The following is a 19,315-nucleotide window of genomic DNA, read 5'->3' on the forward strand; positions in this document are numbered from 1 at the left end:
CACTCAATGTTAGCAGCTAGTTTTGCTTTTCAATTTCTTAAACAAACAACAGTCGGTCGGGCAGCCAGCCAAACGATTTTCCTAAACGTTTTCAAATTGACATTTTGACATTTTTGCAGTTGTGCGCGCGCCTGCAGCTCTGACTGGTCAGGAAGCTCTGATGTGGTGACAGCTGAGCCAGCACCGCGTTGATGGCACGCCAACAGATTTCAACTCAAACATTATTTACATAGCGCTTACATATATATACCATATGCCCTCAGAGACAGCAGGAATATTAAAAATGATTTAAGCATGTGACATGCGCTAGACTAAATTTTAGGCAACGCGCACTGTGGGCCAAGGGCTCATTTTTTGTCAAAGCAAATGTAAATGACATAGAAAATTACATTTATTTTTTTATGTTGTACTTACTAAAAACATGGGCAGAGCATGGGCGTAGCCAGCATGTAATTTGGTGGGAGTCAGCCGCTTATACGCGATGTGCAGTATTTATTAGAAAATTTCTACATATTTTATTTACAGTGGTTCAACGCCGATGCTGCTGCTTCTGCTTTGCATACAGTTCATTAATTTAAAAATAATGTTTATTTAAAAATTCTTTTTATATTTTCATGGTATCAAATTTAAAAATAATTTATATTTCTTTGCATACAGTTCATTAATATAAAAATAGTGTTTATTTAAAAATTCTTTTTACATTTTCATAGTATGAAATTTAAAAATAATTTCTCTAAGTTGTATAATGAAAATGGAATATAATAATATAATAAATAACTTATATATATTATATTTGCTGGATTTTATACATATTTCAAATGGTTTAATTCAAATTAAAAACTGCTTAAATGCTTGTTTAAATTCATTTATATCAAAAAATATATTGAAGTTAAAATGTATTTTATTAGACGATACAAAAGTGATTTTCTTATATTTTCCTTATTTCAATATTTCGAATCAATCAATGCTTTGAACTAATACTCGTGCCTATAATTGCTGATTTATTTTATCAACAATATGATTTTATATAGAGAGTGGATAGTTTCTATATTAATTCTATATAAATTTAATATTAATTTGGTTTACATAGGCGCCAAATCGAATTTTTTTTAACTTTTGAACTAGATCTTGTGCTTTTCAACCAGTGTGCAGGCGCTTGCAAGCGGTCTGAGGCTGCGGACTTCAAAGACTAAGCGCATACTTGGAATTAAACTCTGTTATCAGCTTAAGTCTCAGAACTTAAATCTTGAAGCAACAGCTTGGCCGCCTTGGCAGCATTGTTAAGAATAAAGGCGCAATTACTGAAACTACAGTAGAGTAGAAGAAGCTTAGTAAATTTGTTTCAGTTTAGTCAAAGTGCAACTTAATGCTCTCCAAGTGGCACAATAGTAGCTAAGGCAACAACCAGCAGTGGCGGCGGCGGCGGCATTTGCCATTGTAAGCAAATTAGCATTTTAAACACCTCTCACTTTGGCCAAATGATATGGCGCATGGAAAGCAGCAAAATGTTGCCAGCTCATATTCTTGGCTTGGTTGGCTGCTTGGCAGTTTCCCAGCCAGGTAAGTTTTTGGCGACGCGTGTGTGGCCTTTTATGGCTGTTTGGCAGCAACTTTTTGGCTATCAGCAGGCAGGCCAAATCGAAGAGTCTGCGCTGTTTTGGCCAAAAAGCAACGCACATATATGGCTAGTTAAACTTTCAATTAACACAGGCGGGCGCATCCTCAGCTGCAAACGTTTTCACGCTGCATGACCAAACTTGGTGGCAACAACAGCAGCAGCAGCAGCAGCAGCAGCAACAGTTGCAACATTAATTGCTGCTGTAACTTCGTTGGCATTATTAACAGCAAATTAATCAACAAGCGTTTGACAGCTGACTGATTTGGCCTGTATGTGAATTAGGCTTTGGCGCCACAGCGCAGCGCACAGTTGCTAAATTTCTAATTATGTCTATGGCAATTGTGGGCATGGCCACCAACGCCCACTTGCCGCTCGATTTGTTTGCAGCAGCTCGTTAATTGTGGACGCGGCGGCACTTGCTGCTTTGATGTTTTGGTCTCTTTAAGCGCGTGCCGCTCAGCTCAGCGTGCTGCGCTCTTTGTCTTTGCCACACATTAGCGCACAGGCGGTGGCGTTGGCAGTGGCACGCCCATAAATCTTGAAGCCGAAACGCTGCATGTCATTAAAAAGGCGCTGCTATAATTTGGCTTTAATTGGCTTGACGCGTTGCGTGCTCCGTTACTCTGTGTGTGCCACATATTAAGCAAACATGAGCATAATAGCAATTTACACTCTTGCATGCACACACACACACACATATACTCAGACCAACACACGCGCACTTATAGCAGCGAGCAATTAACATGACATGGCTGCTCAGCTTGGCCTGATTGGGCTACGGCGATTGGATTAACCACAAAACTCAGTTGCTGCCGCTGCCGCTGCTGCTGCTAGGCAAGCAAGGTGAAAACACACACACAGGCAAGTGTGTAGGCCAAGCCGACTAGTTAATACACTTTAGTTTTAATTTGCATGCATTTTTTATTATAAATGTCTAAGTGTAATAATTTCTATAATAGTTGGTGGCTTAGCTTGAAGCGGTAACACACAAAAGAAAATGTTGAGGCAAAGCCGAATACTAAATCCAATTTGCAATAATTTTATGCGAAATTTATTACAAATTTAAATGTACATTAATTCTGCTTTTAAATTTACAACTTAACTTTTATTGCAGCTTCTAGCATCAGTTGCTGTTTTCCCTTGAAATACACAAGTGAGAGTATGGGCAAGACCGAATACTAAATACAGTTTGCAGTAATTTTATGTGAAATTTATTACAAATATAAAAGTTCAATAATTCTGCATATAAATTTACAAGTTAACTTCTAAGCAGCAAATTGAAATACACTATAAAGAGTTCGCGCAAGGCCGAATACTAAATACACTTTGCAGTTAGTTTACATCATGTTTAAAAGTAAAATAATTCTGCTTTTATATTTACAATTTACGTTTGCTATGTTAATTGTAAGCTCAACTTATATGCCAGCTTCTAGCCGAAGTGTCTGTTTGCCTAGGCAGCAGTTAGAGCATAGGCAAAGCCGACTACCGAATACACTTAACAGTTATATTAATTAAATTTTTATAACATTTTTAAATTCTAGAATACAATACTAGTTGTAAGCTCAACTTCTATGCTAGCTACACTTGCTGTTTGTTTAAACTAAAAGTTGTACACACACTCAACTACTCAATACACTTTGCATTCATGTTAGTTAAATTTTTATTAAAAATTTTAAAGTCCAATATTTGTTAGTTGTAAGCTCAACTTCTATGCCAGCTGTTGCTGTAGCGTGTCTTAGTCAGTGCTTTAATTTTAATTATGGCCATAGTCGCTGTCACTGCCTGGCTCAGTGGCCCAGTGGAGCTGGTGGGCTGGCTGACTAATTTGCCAGCAACATGACACTGACGCCAGCCGAAGCACTAGCTGCTTCCAATGAAGCTGAAGCGGGCTGATTAAGTTCAACACTTGGCCGCCGGCTTGGCAGGCGGACAGGCGAGCGCGTTGGCACTTTGGCGCTTTGGCTTTTTGGCATGCGTTTGCGTTAATTAAGCTGCAGTGCTGCAGTTGAGTTCAGACCTGGCCAGTTGGTAATCTCCGCGGATTAATGCAACATTTTGTAGTTAACAGCAGTCGTGTTGTGCGCTGTTAACAATATTTCGTGTTGTTGGCTCGACGTGCAACACGCGGCCTGCGTCCAAGTGTCAGCAGCAACCGAAAAAGCCGCAACGGGGGCAGCCACAGAGCAAATTGACCATTTAAGGTGCGCTCTATGATTCGACTGATTCGATGACCAATCTTTCAGCGCCAGCTGAGCCTTCCACCGACCCAGACATATACTTGCCAATGCTTGCCAAACTGTTGGCCTGTGTGTAACATAAATTTAAAAACAAATAGCATTACATTATCGTAGTTAGTTGGTACCTTGGCGCGTTTGATGAGCTCGTTCTGAGCGGTTAGCATGTTGTCCTTTTTGCCGCCCCAGCTGCGCATGGCGGATGCCTGCAGCGCGCGCCCAAAGCAAAAGGAGAGCGCCCAAGGCTTGCAAAGCGGCACATTGTTGGCGGCATTCAAATTGACTGAAGCTTCCTCCTCCGACTGGCCGCCAGACAAAAACAAAATGCCTGCAACAACAATTGGCAGCAGCTGCTAATTGAAACTTGAGTGTAGCTTACCTGGTACAGCGGGTGGCACAGTGCGCCGCAGCGAGAGTATTGTAGCCAAACCTATTTCAGCTGCTGTATTGTTCTTGTTGCTGTTCTGACCAGCGGTAACCATGTTGGGACGCAGCAGCAGACCCTCCAAATAAACATGATGATCCAGCAGCGCTTTAAAAAGCGTTGACAACACAGTCTCGGTTACCTTTTGACAGCGATCGATGTCATGATCGCCAACAGTTAAAATATCCGGCTCTACTATGGGCACCATGCGCTGAGATTGGCAAATGGCCGCATAGCGAGCTAGCACATTGGCGTTCTCAGTCATAGCCTGAAACGAAGGCGTCGTTTTATCTACTTTAAGCACACAACGCCAGCGAGCAAAATCGCAGCCATCCTTTTTGTATTGCGCACAGCGCTGCGGCAAGTCGTCCAAGCCTTGAGTGGTGAACTCATCCATAGAGCCGAACAGCGGCACTGGACTCTTGTCCACCTTTATGCCAGGTATAATGCCCTTTTTGCGCAGCACCTCAGGAAAGGGCATGCCAGCGTCTGTTTTCTGATAGAGCGTCTCATGAAATAATATAACACCCGATATATTCTCTGAAATCTTAGCATCAGTTGTGAACAGCAGCTGGCGATATAGGCGTCGATTCTCTTCGGTGTTCTCCAGCCCAATAACAGCGAAACGTTTGCTCATCACATTAATCGAATCATCGGCTGCTAATATGCCCTTGCCTGGTGCTACCAAAGCTTTGGCAATGCAGGCCAGCTCCTCCTGCATTTCCCGATTCGGATAATAGAAGTAGGTAGTCATTTTGCTTACAACAAATTTTGTATCCAAATAAATCTGAAACTGTACAATTTTAAATGAAAGCTATAGCAAATGTGTAGCGCAGCTTTGATTTATTTTATAAATTTTTGTAGTTCATTATTAGCGCATTATCAGCAGTGCTACCTTAATTTGTTTTAATTTATGTGCTGTGCGTCGCTTTTGGGCGTTTATCACTTGTTAACTGTTGACCGCCTTGGCTTTTGCCTTAATGGCATTCTAATTGGACTTTTAATTGCTTTCTTTTGCAGCCTGGCGCGTGCCTGAGCTTTGTCCATTCGACATAAATTTCGATAGCGCCAGATTAGAGCCAAGCAGCTAGCAGCGGCTTGCATAAACTTCTGCTGCCACGTTAATTATATTTTAGCCGCAATATAAATTTTCAAAACATTTCTTTTTTTTTTTTGTGCGCTTTGTTTTACGCTTTATGGCTAAAGTTTTTGATATCTGTTGGCCGCATAAAGTTTGTCATATCTCTGGGCAATTTGCAGCGCATAAATTGAATTTTCAAAAGCATTTTTCAAACTTCAAACGTTAGCAGCGCAATTATATTGCAACTGTTTCGTAGCAGCATCACACATCACACACATCGCATTGCCAGCGCATTCTAATTGGCGTGGGAAATGTCAGCGTGTTCAGTTTGCTCTGTTTTTCGCGTTTTTATTAGTTAGATATTGTTATTTTTAGTGAACTGCTTTAAAAGGATTGCTGGCGAGACACTTGCCTAATTTTGTGTAAATTATCGCACGAATTATGACTCGCTCACAGCAACAACAAAAAATCGAACAATCTTTTGCCCAAAATAGTCACAACGGCTTTAGTCAGCGCCTCAGTCTACAGATATTAAGCTCGATAAATTGCAACTCTAATGTGTGTGTGTGCGTGTGTGTGTGTGTATTTGTAGTCGCCAATTAGGCCAGACACTGTGCTTACAGTGGCTCACTATGAGTACTCGCACACACTCGAAACTACTCGAATCGGCACAGACAATAAATTTACTGCAAATCTTCGCTGCCACTTGACTTGGCGACTCCAAATGTCTTTGCACCTAATTGAGCGTAGTGCTTAGTCAGGCAGCCGAAGCTACGACAGCGCTGTCAAAGTGGCTTAAATATTATTAATTGATTATCTTTAAACGTTTTAATTGAAAAGCGTTGAGCGACGCAGCCAAAGCACAAAAGACAATAGCAAGGGGATCAGTTCGACGCTTGTTTGCTCTTTCAGCCGTTGACGAAGTTGAAAAGTTAATTGAAATTTGCTTATTAAAAGAAAATTTTACAAATATATTACAAAAAGCGAATAATAAAAAAATATATATATTATAAAATATAAATACAGCTATAAAACACAAGCAGTCTTGGCTTAGTGTTAGTTGTTAATAATTAAATAAGTTAGCTTAGGGAATTTAACAGCTAAAAGTCTGATTACTAAGCTGAGTACTCAGTAAGATAAAATGACATACAATTGCTTATATATTTATTTAATTTAAACATTATATTTTTGTAGTGTTTTGTTACTAAATATATTTATTATAATTAATTGGAATTGAGGCTCGCACAAACTTTTGTTTAAATATCTTAGGCTCAAAGCAAATCTCTCTCACTCTCTCTCTCCCTCTATTTTAACAGCTGCTGCTTATTCTATCATATTATTTTCTATATTATTATTTTTTAGTATATAGCTTTTACTGCTTATTGTATATTAAGCTGCTGCTTTTAGGCTACGCTCACTAAGCTCGCTCTCACTCTCATACTTTTCTTCAATTAAACTAATTGAATCAATACAATAAATTAAACTCAAACCTAAGCCTACTGCTATTATTTTAAACTAGACAAAGTCAGAGTATTTAATGTGCGCATTTGTTTTCTATTATGCGCATAAAAATGACGATGCCGCTGGTCAACGTTTAGTCAGTCAAGCGTAATTATTGTTATTACCAAATTAAGTAGCCAATATATAAGTTTTTTTTTTTTCTTTTGCTTGCGAGCGTTTGACTCTTTATCAGGCTGGCTGCTGTAGACTGCAGACTGCTCGTTTGGCTGGCTTAATCCGCCAACTACTCGCAGTGGAGTGAGACTCTCATAAAAGTGGGTGTCTGTTTGACTTACTCACGCTGCGGCTGCGTGGCTTGTTTTTATATGATTATTTTTTCAATTTTTTTTACAATTTTGGTTTGCAATTTTCGAGCACAAAGTCGTTTTGACCAAAAGCATAAAAGAAGCAAAACACACACACACATGTTGGCATAATTTTCAAGGAAAATCTCTTCATTTTTAATGTGCTTGGCAGCTATGGCAACTGGCCACATATGCGAGCTGGCTATATATATAAAAAAATTATTAAAAAGGGGGGTAGCGGGAGCGGCTATTTATAAATCGACCAAGATTAAATCGAGCGCACATAAACATATTTAGCTTTTGGTTAGAGTTCAGCGCATGTGTCAACAGCATGAGCAGCAGCGCAGTCGTGCTGCATGCAACATACAGCAGGCTGCCTGCAACTGGCTGCATGACCATAACAATGGCTAAGCGCCACCATCTATGAATTAATCACGTTCATAATTTTAGCGTCGTGTACTGCTCATAAATACGTTTGTTGTTGTTTTTTTTTTAACTAAAAAAGGATATGGCTGGGATGGCAAGCGCTGCAAACTTCATCAGCATATTACATAATTGTGTGCAATGTTGCTTGTTGTCCAATGTTGTCGTTGTCGTTGTCTGTTGGCGTGAAAAGGCTTGTGTGTGGTCATGTTGTAACAATGCATTGTTCAATATGTAGATGAGCATTGCGCTTGAGGTGTTGCGATGATGAAGCAGCCGCTATAAGTTGCTGCTATAAATATTTTCAAGCACGAACACTCAATTAAAGCAGCATCAGCAAACGCAGTTAATAGCAGCAGCAGCAGCAACAGCAACAATCGCACGTGCGTACCACATAAATTTGCAGATTGCCACATGAGCGTTGGCGCAATTTTGTGAAATCTTCATTAAATCAACTTCCAGGCGATTGCGCAGGCTACAGGATACAGCACTCAGCATTCAGGCTTGGCAAACTTTACGAGCCGCAAAGCAAATGTTGTTCTTACGCTTTGCTACTTGCTGCTGCTGCTGCTGCTGCTTCTTTTCATTAAAATTTACGCATTATCGCATAAATACTTATGCGTAAATATTGCCGCGAACCTTGCCACACACACGCGTTGCGCTATTGTTGTTGTTGTTGTTGTTGGCAGCTTGGCCAATTTTTGCCAATTAACAGGCTCACAATCTCACGTACATCGGCCATGCGTTTGCGTTTGCGTTGCGATTGCTGCTGCTGCTGGGCTCGTTGTTGGTTTCAATTTTGCGTTGGCTTTTTATGAGCTTACCAGTCTGGCAGCCAGCGTTGCCATATCGCTGCTGCGTGCCCAGCGGCAGCACCAGCAGCACAGATATGCGTAGCAGTCGTTAAAATGCTTCTCATAATTCCGCAGTCGCTCGTATGCCTGTGACATTTAGTAGCAAGCACAACAGCGAGAGTCAAGCGGCGCGTTTATTGGGGCGGCAGCAGCCATTGGCAATTATTTTAAACTGTGCACAACAACAACAACACAGAAAAAATGTAACGCCAGCTTATCCAGCAGAGCGGCGCATTAAATATTTGAACTTTTTATAGTCTTTGTTAAATGAATTTCCTTTTGGCCAAAAGTTTCATGCACTTTGCGTATTAAAACTTAAATAAACTAAAGTTTTGTTATGAGCCCGAAACTTGGCGTACATATTTCAATTTGTTTATTCACACTCTCGAGCGCGCGCACTATGCGTATGCGTAATGCAATGGCATGCAAACTATTTGGCCAGCCATAACCTTCAGCTTCAGCTGTTAATTGTGCGCAGCGTTGGCGTCAGTTTATTTTTATTTTTTTCATGCGCTTGCCTTTCAATTTACATTTCGTGCTTGGGCGAGCACCTACAGCGGTTTGTTGCCATTCATAAAATCGGCTATGCCCACATTCATTGATGCAGTCGAGTGTTCGAGTTCGAGCTGTGCCGTTAAGTGATATATTTTGTTAATTGCATACCAACTGGCACTTTTGTTAAGCGACAAAACATTTATCAAGCTTCTACCTTGTGCTTGCTTTTATTGCTTGTTAATTGCCCAACAGGACAACATACAGACACCACACCCGCCCGCCCAGCTGCCACGCCTATGCCATGCAAGCTGCATTGTTCGCCTGGCTGTCCAACGGTCCGACTGTGGGCCTGACCATGCCGCTCTGTTTGTCATTGCTGCAAACGTAATCAGAGTGAAAGCACTAGAGCTGGCCTAGCTGCAGTTTTAACTTTGCCCCATGGCTCACGTTGCAAGTCACGCGCACATCGCTAATGCAAATGTTTGCTACCTGACGCTGTTATTACCTGTCTGTCTGTCTGGGCGAAAATCCAATGAGTATGGCATGCTCTAAGCTGTAGGCGTGGCAAATTTCGTTGTAAGTACAACACATTGCACATTTGTTTGTGCAGCAGCAGCAGCAGCAGCTGAGGCAGCAACTGCTGCTGCTGGTGTGGGCGACGTTGCACCAAATGGTGACAAATAACTCGAATAGCTTCCGTATGTGTGTGCTTGTGTGTGTGTGTGTGTTTGCCCTTGACTGCAACAACTGCATTGGATAAATAAGCATCTATAGATTTTCGTGTTCGCCAAAGAGATTTATGCGCTATGACAGGAAGGCACTTGATTAATTGAACTTTAATGCAAAGATTTATGTGGCTGCAATATTAAAAGCGCAAAAATTGTTGCTGGCCAGCTAATTGGCAAATCTGCGCATTTGTTATGCCAAACGCAAAGTATAATATAAATTATATACAAATTTTTCGTAAGCCGCTGCTACACATTAGAAGAAGCAGCAGCAACCAAACTAATTGATATGCTTGAGTTATTGCCATTGAAATTTATGCCACAATATGTTAAATATTTCAACGTCGACAATGCATTGTTGCTGCTGCTGCTGGCTTACAACAAATTGCAATTGCAGCAGTTTCTGCATATTAATTTTCACAATGCGCGTTGTCGCTGGCACGAGCGCTGAGCTCACTTTCTTATTGTTGCTGCCACTTGACAACTGTAACAATGCAGTTTCAAATGATAATTGTTACAACTTTTATCGCTGATATTGCTAGCAACAGTTGTCGTTGCCGTTGTCTGTGCTGTTATTGTTATGATTATTGCATTGTTATTGGCTTTTTATTGCAACTGCTTCAGTTGGCTTAAATGCTTTAAGTTGCACTCGTAGCCGTCGCATGCAAAATAAAGCGCCAGCCCCCACTTTACACTCTGATGAGCGCAATGGCTGCACTTTCACCAACATTTGTTTACGTGTCGTCGACAGCAACAGCAGCAGCTTCTACAAATGTGCATTCTAGTTTTGCCCACTTTTTGTAGGCGTGCCCAGCATTTGTTTGTTTGTTGTTCTTTGAGCATCGATTGACATTGTTGCAATATTGTCAGCGCATGCGAACATAAAAACAAATACATTTTGTTTGCACAAGCGTGTGCCCCCATGCACTGGAAGGTGCAGAGTCCCCGACCTGGCCCGTTTTAGCCTGGCCAGCTAACTGTCTGTCTGTCAGCTAACACTCGCCGACGTTCGCTTAGTCAAAAGCGTGGCAGTCGTACACGATTTTTTGCTGTTTGCCTGTCTGTCGCGTCGCATTTTTTCGTTTGTCATTTTTATTTATTTTTTTTGTTTGTTTGGCCACGTTTATTGTTTTATGTCTGCAGCATTTTATTTGGGCATTCATGTTTTTACCTATATCATTTTGATTTTTATTGATTTTCGCTTTTGTTTATTGCGGTTGCCCTTTTTTGGCAACTTTAGTTATTAGATAATATGTTTGAGAATTATGTGAGTTCAACACGGGGGTTGCAACAACTTTTCTATTTCAATACTAAAAGTTTTTATTAATAAAATTTATAGCATGCTGCACATGTTTCGACAACAGCTGGCATTGATTTGAGTTTTAGCTGAAAAGTTTCTGCAGCTAAAATTTAAATAGTTTAGTTGCATATGTAAATAATATTTCTTTACTTTAGGCTGATGACAAGCGTTGTACATGGCGCTTAGCGGTTGCCAACTAATTGACACTTAACATGGCTTTGAGTATTTTGAAGTTAATTGTGTGTCGACATCAGCAGCAACCTCCCCCCACCGGTTGCCACTCGCTTAGCTCGATTTATTCACATGTTAGTATTTAAATTGCCTCGTCGTTAGTTTTCGTGCTGTTGTCAATTGTTGTTGTTGTTGCTGCAATTGACATTTTATCGATGCACCTGCAAAATATTTGTGGTACGCACTCCACGAAAATTTACAAATACGCTTTAAAGCATTTCAATTACTGTTGATGAATATAATATATCACAGTTGGGAAGTAAATATTATTTAAAACTTTATATAATTGTTTTAACTATATGTACAAATTATTGAATATTCCTCCCCACACACAACTTCTCGCAGAAGTCAACCAAAAAAATATAATAATATTCATAAATTTCAAAAAAAAAAATGAAGTACAAAAAATAGGTAATATAGAATTAATTCTAAGTTACAAACAAAATAAATAAATAAATATATATACACATTATAATAGGCTCAAGCATATTGATAACACAAACAAAGAAAATGGCATATTTATTGTTTACTTAAAACATATTTAAATTAAATTAAATGCATTTCATTTTATATTTATGATTTTTTCATTTTACCAGCCTTTGGTTTAAATTTTGGAATCATTAGTCACGAATAAAATTATATAAGACCACAAACTTTAATTTATTGTCACTTAACACATATTTTAATTAAATAAAGAAGTTAATTCAATTTTCTATATATGAATTTATTATTATTTTACCAACCTTTGTTTTAAATATTGAAATCATTAGTCAGCCTACAAACTTTTGCTGCTGCAATTTGAATATTTAACTTTGTTGGAAATTGATTTTAAATACCAACAGCGCAACTGCATTGTTTAGCGCTGGACTGTGATTATAAAACAATTCCGTAGCTTGTTTGGGCGTATAAATAATTCAAGTGGTCGCATTAGTTTTTCATGTTGAGGATCGCATGCTATACGTTCGTCACACTCCCACCACCAACCACTCAAAATGCGCACTAATTGTTTTTAAGTGTTTTTTTTTTTTTTTTGCCCAACATAGCAACAAACAAAAAGCGTCAGCCAGCCAGCCAGGCCCAAAGCCACACAAATGAGGCGTAATTGCATAATTGTAATTTAGTGTCGAGTTCTAGCACCCCAAAGCATACTTGATGTTGATGCAGGCGCATTGCATGAGTGCAGCTGGGAATGCTTAAATATGAGTTAATGTGTTTTGCAGGCCTATCGAATTTAAAGCGCTTAGAGCAAATAAATATAAGCGCTGGTTCATCAAGCACAGAACTATGTTTTAAATGAAATACAAATAGCGCTAATAAGGCCAAGAGCTAAGCATTAGTTAGCGCAATAGTTAACGTTAGATATAAAATTAAATTGCAATTAATTAATTAATATTTGTTAAACTAGATACACAATGTCAATTGTTTTAAATAATCTCCATATAAATACAGCTTGTATTTCTTTTATTTTGAATTTCATTTATTTAATAATTGAGTCGAAAATAATTGCTCACATTTAAAATAAGAATAATTTTAATTAGTTAACAGCAACACTTGAAACATTTGCCACTTGAACAGTTTTGTGTCTTGCTGTTAATAATGCAAATTTGTAGCATTTTCTTTATTGCTCTAAACGATATTTGATATATATAAATTTATCTTACAATTGCTAAAGCGCTAACTAGAAATTAAGTATACGCTAAAATATACTTAACATTTTTTTTTAAAGTGGCAAACTAATTCAAGTTTTTTGAAGTTGAAATATGAAATTATTTTAATAACAGTTGCAAGGACTAAAAGCAAAAGTTTTGCTGCTCTATAATTTCGAGTGTTGACGCCTAGAACGTGTCAAACATTTAGCGACAACATGATACGCAAATTTTCGTTTATAAAGCTGTCGAAACTGCGCACAACGAGTCAGTTTAATATCAAAAGAGGATCAGCATGCTCAAAAGATTCGTAGCTTATTTAAAGGAGTATTGCAGGAACTGCTCCATGATGGGCTTTGCCTACATTGCTAACCACAAGTAAGCTGAGCAACAAAATTATATAAAGTGGGCTTAAAGTATTTGCCAACAGCTTGCATCCAACGGAGCGCTTGTTTTGGCTGATTTGCGTATTACTCTCATCCATGGGCGTTTATCATTTGACAAACATGTATCGACAGGAATTTAATTTGCGAGCTGTGAGCATTGTATATGAGTCCATATCGCCATTTGAATCGATCAAGTTTCCAACTGTAAGCGTTTGCGAAATTACATTTACGCATGAATTAAATGAAGATCTGGAGCAGCTTGTGAAAAGGTAAAAGTAATTAAATATGATTTAAAATAATTTTAAATAACATGGATTGAGCCATTAAAATGTTGATTTTGATAAGCAATTTTATGCTGTAATAATTAAATTTTAATAATATTTTATTGCATGTTATTATTTCAAAACTTAAACTTACTAAATTAAATGTTGACTGCAACTAATTGTATATAAATTTCTTGACGTTATTAACTTATGTTGTTTTCGTTCTCTAGCTTGGGCACTGGCGTTTTGGATGCCTACAACTTTGAGCTTGAGCAAATGCTAACTAAAATGATGTATCCCTATCAATATACCGATGGCAAACTCACTTCAACTTGCGATGCTTTTGACAAATGCGATAAGTGTGCCAAGTGCTTGCCCGACGGTTATCGTCAGCTTGTTGAGCAAGTGCGTATACGTAATTTACGTAGCATTTAATGTTGATTTTAACTTTCAATTAGTACACATCCAATTGCACGGAAATATTTATGCAATGCAAGCTGTCGGATCGTGAATTTGATTGCTGCCAACACTTCTTGCCACTCTATACGCCCTTTGGCAAATGCTTTTTGCTCAACTCGCTGCAAAATAATCAGCCCAACTCGCCGCACTGGCTGCCAGCTTTACTCGATCCGAGCTATCAACGTGCTGTGATGCATTTGTCTACAAATCGCTCGGTGCATGTTGGTCTGCAAAATGAGGAGGACTTGCCGCACAAATGGCTGCCAGGCGTTGGCGCTTTGGTGCCTAATGGCCAAGCGCTTTACCTGCGTTTTAATAGCGAGCTCATGGCCAATGATGCGGATATGAAAGAAGTGTCAGTTGAATCGCGTGCTTGCTATATGCCCGAAGAGCTGCAGTCGCAAAGCGTTTACAATGCTTACAGCTTTAGCAGCTGCATGAGCGACTGCACGCGCGCCTATCAATTGGAGCTATGCAATTGCACGCCCTACTTTATGAATCCCATTGACGAAACAAAGACGTTGGACTGTGATCTGGCAGGTTTGTTTTGCCTCGAGAGCTACGGCATGCTGCATCCCACAATGCTCAAGGTGCAACGTTTTGAATCTTTGGCGACGCCTTGCGAGTGCCTGCCCTCCTGCTCGGAGGGCGACATTATCAGCGTTTATCAGGAAGTCAAGTCGTCAGTACAATTAAGTTTACAGCAGCTGTACAATTTCATTAACTGTTGTTTTCATTGCAGCCAAGGCGTTGAGTCCTTTACCAACTTAACGCTTGTTATGCCCAATTGGCCAGCTGGCCAGTATCGTCGCCAGGTGCTGCGCACTACAATGGATCTGGTTGTCTCCATGGGCGGCATTCTGGGTCTCTTTCTGGGCGCCAGCATTCTAAGTCTCATAGAGTTTATCTACTATTTTAGCATTCGTGCGTTCAACAGCTATCTGACTCGTAAGAGAAATGAGAAAAAAGCTAAAGAGTAGCTACAAAATTGGGAATTAGGAAATGTCTAAAATCAAATCAATCAAATTAATTGATTTTATTATTGCAATTTATACTAAATGTTTCACAGACTTTTGTTTAGAAACTTGAATAAAGAAGCTTAGAATGAATTTCAAAAAATACTAAACCAACAATTTTTTTCTGTGAATATTACTATATTAGCTTATTATTTATATTTTGAAGTGGTATTGGGGATTGTAGTAATGCTAGAGTCTACATAGTCTCCATATCGAATTTGAAAGCTCTTTATGCTTATTAAAATTTAAGCAAAATATACGTACATAAAATTAAATTGATTATTATACAGCGTGATATGCCTTAATATATAAATTAAATTAACATCTTTAACTTTTCGGCAATGTAGTTGACTTTAGTAATGCTAGAGTAGTCTACATATCGAAGCTCTGGTCATTTAAGTCTTGAATATCTTTGCTTTGACTTTTTAAAATATTATTATTTTTTTTATTAAAATTAAACATATCATATATCAAAGCTCTATTAAGTGTTCCAGATCTTTGATTTCACTTTTTTAAACATTTTTATTCTTATGCTTATTAAATTTATGCAAAATATACGTACTTAAAATTGAATTGAGTATATATAAACAGCTTGCTATGTCTAAATATATAAATTAGAGTAAAATCTTGAACGTACTCGGCGTTGTACTTGACCTCAGCCTTTAGTTAGTTGATTCAGAATTTGCTAAAAAACTCAACCCGCCTTTTTGCATATATAATAATATTTTTAAAAAACTTGCCACAACTGCCGCTTGCGTGTTGCTGCTCGTACTTGAAATATAAATAATTTAGCAAGCTTTTAGTGCATACAACTGAATTTGTTATGTATGGGGCAGCCAACTCTGGTGAGCTGCATTAGCTTATGGCAATTAAGTGCCTTGCAGCATGTAGCAAACATTGATGAGGTCAAAGGGCTTTGTGTTTAATCTATAAATTGCATGCAGCGGCTGCAGTTTGATGCAGTTGTGCTTACGCTTTGATGTCGACAATGTCTGAGACACCTTGGCGCGCTTATGGGCTGCAGTTTGTTGGGCAGCTTAAGGAATATTGCGCCAACTGTTCGCTCGCCGGCTTGTCGTACATATCGAACAACAGGTGCGTATGCGTAATATTGAATAGATTGCATTAATGTTGTATAGATTGCATCCCATGGAGCGCATCTTCTGGCTGCTATGCGTCATTATCTCTGCCATAGCCGTTTACTATCTCATTAGCGAGTATGAGCGTGATTTTGCTTCACGTGCTGTGAGCATTGTGTATGAAAGCATTTCACCGTTTACGAAAATGAAATTTCCCACTGTGGCGATATGTGAAGTGAATACCAAGAATGAGCTGGGCGAAGATGTGGAAGCCTATGTGACAAGGTAATTTAAAGTCTAGCATAAATTCTAATTGCTTATAAGCGTTTCAATAGCTTGGGCAAAGGCATACGAGAGGAATACAACTTTGATGTGGAGGCGCATATATCGTTTATATTGTTTCCCAGTCAGTATACGCATGGAACTATCAAAGCTCGCTGCTTGCGCTATGAGGATTGCGACAACTGTGCCAAGTGTCCCAAGACTGGATATCGCAAGTTGGTCGAAACGGTGAGTAAGCCACAGCACCCATAAGAACACGAAAATAAAATGACTTATGCTTAGTTTTCAAGCTTTTTTATAATTTAGCTCAGCTTATTTAAGCATATTCTAAATAAATTAAATTTATATATAATTTTCTTATTTGCATAATAATTGAATTGTAGTTGTGTAGAGTTTGACAATAATTTGTCTAATTGTATTAGTATCGCATATGTTACATGGGTCGAAGCAGACTTAAGAGGCAACAGCCCCAAGACTTGTTAACTAGGTTTATAAACTAGTTATTCGCATATCCTATTATATTATTATTTTTTTATTAGTATTATTATAATATTATAGCATAGTTTAGTATAATTTAGTAAAATATAATTAGCCAACTATTTAACAGCAAAATACACATCTGAATAAATTGGAATTTTATAATATTATTTTTATCAGTTGCTAAGCAGCTAATAATTATTAATGTTGCTTAAAATATTTTTGAAGGTGGCTTAGCTTGTTTGCATATAAATTATGAATTCATAAATTGGACAATCATATAAATTGCCATGACATTTAAAAAATAACAATTTTATTTTGAATTTTCGCTTTGATTAATGCGCAGCAGCAGTTTATAAACAACTATTTGCTTACGCTGTTTATAATAAAAGTAAATTAAATTATAAGTAATTTAGAGCTAATCTAATTTGTTTGCTTAGTTTGGTGCCAATTGCACTGAAATCTTCGAGCAGTGCTGGCTGGCGGGCAAAGAGTTTGATTGCTGTCAATACTTTTTGCCGCTTTATACGCCCTACGGCACTTGCTTCATGCTCAACTCGCTGCAGAACAATCATCCAGGCTCGCAGCATTGGATGTCACTCGAATTGGATCGCAGTCAGAAGCCGGAGCTGCAGGTGGTCACATCGAGATCCATACAAGTGTCGCTGCTAAACGAAGAGGATATACCGAATACAGCGCTCAAGGGCATTAGCCTGGTCATACAGGAGGGTCAGGATCGCGCACTGCATTTTCACTCGGAGCTGATGGCAAACGATGTGGATGTGCGCGATATACCCATAGAGGCGCGCAATTGTCGCTTTCCGGACGAGACGTTGCCCTGGAGCTTGTACCATGCTTATAGCTTTAGCACTTGCATAAGCGACTGCACGCGAATCTTTCAGGAGGAGGTGTGCAAGTGCAATTCGTATCTGTTGAATCCGTACGCTGATGCACGCTTTGTCGATTGTGGCTTGGCCGGCTACTCGTGCCTGGAGGCCAGCTCAATGATTATACCCGATGTTAAGAAAGTAATGCGCTTCAACTCCAGCAGGCTGCAGTGCAGCTGCTTGCCCAGCTGTGCTGAGGGCGACATACGCACAGTCTATGAGAGCGTGCTGAGGTAGGTTGAGTGAACGACGCTACAGTGCTTGCTATTTATATGCATACGCGTTGCAGATTTAATCCCAAAGGCCAAGAAGCCAATATAACTTTGGTAATGCCAGTCTGGCCAACGGATCAATATCGCCGCCAGGTGCTGCGCAGTCGTCTGGACGGCGTTGTCTCCATTGGCGGCATATTGGGCTTGTTTCTGGGTGCCAGCATACTCAGCGGCATTGAGTTTATTTACTACTTTACATTGCGTGCAGCTAATACGGCATTGATGGCACGCCGTGCGCAGCAGCTGAAACAAACTTAAGCTCAGTCTGAGGCTGACTTGAGTGCTGCTGCACTTATGCGGCGTTGCTATAAATTATTGCATTAAATATGCAATAAGCTGATAATACAGTATGCAAAGAGAATGGATTTTAAATGGAGCTTTTAGCATTAAGTTTGCCTTTGTGCCACGTCGCATGTGGCGTATGCGCAATTTAAAATTTTTTATTAAATATTTGGTCAGCCCCGGTCAGCACTGCAGTGCGCATTAAAAATGCAGCAGCAAGCGCACTCCTGTGTCCAAGTGTGAAGCAAAAATCAATGGCACGACTGCTTACAATTTGCACAGTCAGCCAAAGGCGCCCAAGCGATTTGCTGCAGGCAACATAAAAATTTCGTTAGCTGCTAGTAAATGTGTTTAATTTTTTAAAAGCAATAACAATAGCAACGCAAGCACAGGCAACAATGCAAGGCTAATTAATTATGCATTTAATTTTAGCATTTAGGGCATTTGCTTAGTTTTATTTAAAACTTGTAAACTTTAAGATTAAGCTGCGCTCTCTAGGCCGCGCTGGCTATAAGCATAATAATAATAATAATATATGCTGGGCAAGCTCAAAAACTTGCGCTTGCCTCAAAGTCATAAATAATAATCTCGCCTTTTTATATTTTTATAGAGTTTTGTTTTCACTTTTTTCTCGTTTTTTTGCTGCCAGTCTGTGCATTTCATTTTATTTCGTTTCATTTGCCACTGGCCATAACGCTTAGTTCTCGTTGCTTCGGTCATATTTTTTCCACATCTTTTATTTTCATTCTGTGTGTGTGTGTGTGTGTGTGTGTGTTGGCCTTTTAGTGCTGCCTTTATACATTTGTGCATTTTGAGCGCTTGAAGGTGTTGGCGTATTTATGCCGGAAATCCTATTTATTCACTCAAAGCGCACAGGCACAGTGAAAGTGTAACACACACACAAAGCAACAACAGAAATTGTGTGACAGCTACAAAGTGAAGTCCAGCAACTGAGCGGGGCTGCTGCTAACTTTTTAGCTGCTGCTGCTGCTGCTGCTGCTGATTGTTGTATGTACTTGTTGTTGCCTGTTGTATCATTTATCAAGCTCTCTGCAACAAAAACAAGCAGCAGCAGC

General features: G+C 39.1%; 3 protein-coding genes across 3 annotated transcripts; 2 read left to right on the forward strand and 1 right to left on the reverse strand.

The window, feature by feature from the left end:
• Positions 1-3,260: 3,260 nt before the first annotated feature.
• On the reverse strand, positions 3,261-5,089 carry LOC108601745 (fructose-bisphosphate aldolase). The gene is made up of 3 exons (XM_017989665.1): positions 4,232-5,089; positions 3,981-4,180; positions 3,261-3,922 (listed from the first exon to the last, which is right to left on the reverse strand). The coding sequence occupies exons 1-3, from the start codon at positions 5,028-5,030 to the stop codon at positions 3,827-3,829; spliced, it is 1,095 nt and encodes a 364-aa protein (XP_017845154.1). The 5' UTR covers positions 5,031-5,089; the 3' UTR covers positions 3,261-3,826.
• An 8,253-nt stretch (positions 5,090-13,342) lies between these two features.
• LOC108601297 (sodium channel protein Nach) lies at positions 13,343-14,924 on the forward strand. The gene is made up of 4 exons (XM_017989197.1): positions 13,343-13,491; positions 13,716-13,890; positions 13,944-14,626; positions 14,687-14,924. Exons 1-4 carry the CDS (start codon positions 13,343-13,345, stop codon positions 14,922-14,924), a joined length of 1,245 nt encoding a protein of 414 aa, XP_017844686.1.
• A 1,314-nt stretch (positions 14,925-16,238) lies between these two features.
• LOC108601298 (pickpocket protein 28) lies at positions 16,239-18,299 on the forward strand. The gene is made up of 4 exons (XM_017989198.1): positions 16,239-16,324; positions 16,375-16,549; positions 17,239-17,918; positions 17,975-18,299. The coding sequence occupies exons 1-4, from the start codon at positions 16,245-16,247 to the stop codon at positions 18,213-18,215; spliced, it is 1,176 nt and encodes a 391-aa protein (XP_017844687.1). The 5' UTR covers positions 16,239-16,244; the 3' UTR covers positions 18,216-18,299.
• The last annotated feature ends 1,016 nt before the right edge of the window (positions 18,300-19,315 follow it).

Source organism: Drosophila busckii, chromosome 3R, assembly GCF_011750605.1.
Source record: "Drosophila busckii strain San Diego stock center, stock number 13000-0081.31 chromosome 3R, ASM1175060v1, whole genome shotgun sequence".
Taxonomy (NCBI): domain Eukaryota; kingdom Metazoa; phylum Arthropoda; class Insecta; order Diptera; family Drosophilidae; genus Drosophila; species Drosophila busckii.

Coding starts and splice junctions, on each gene's coding strand:
- LOC108601298 (XM_017989198.1), top strand. CDS start 16,245: ATGAAATTTCCCACTGTGGCGATATGTGAAGTGAATACCAAGAATGAG. Junction 16,325..16,374: donor GTGGAAGCCTATGTGACAAG/GTAATTTAAAGT, acceptor GCGTTTCAATAG/CTTGGGCAAAGGCATACGAG. Junction 16,550..17,238: donor ATCGCAAGTTGGTCGAAACG/GTGAGTAAGCCA, acceptor TTGTTTGCTTAG/TTTGGTGCCAATTGCACTGA.
- LOC108601745 (XM_017989665.1), bottom strand. CDS start 5,030: ATGACTACCTACTTCTATTATCCGAATCGGGAAATGCAGGAGGAGCTG. Junction 4,181..4,231: donor TGTGCCACCCGCTGTACCAG/GTAAGCTACACT, acceptor TTGTTGTTGCAG/GCATTTTGTTTTTGTCTGGC. Junction 3,923..3,980: donor AGCTCATCAAACGCGCCAAG/GTACCAACTAAC, acceptor TGTTACACACAG/GCCAACAGTTTGGCAAGCAT.
- LOC108601297 (XM_017989197.1), top strand. CDS start 13,343: ATGTATCGACAGGAATTTAATTTGCGAGCTGTGAGCATTGTATATGAG. Junction 13,891..13,943: donor ATCGTCAGCTTGTTGAGCAA/GTGCGTATACGT, acceptor ACTTTCAATTAG/TACACATCCAATTGCACGGA. Junction 14,627..14,686: donor GTTTATCAGGAAGTCAAGTC/GTCAGTACAATT, acceptor TTTTCATTGCAG/CCAAGGCGTTGAGTCCTTTA.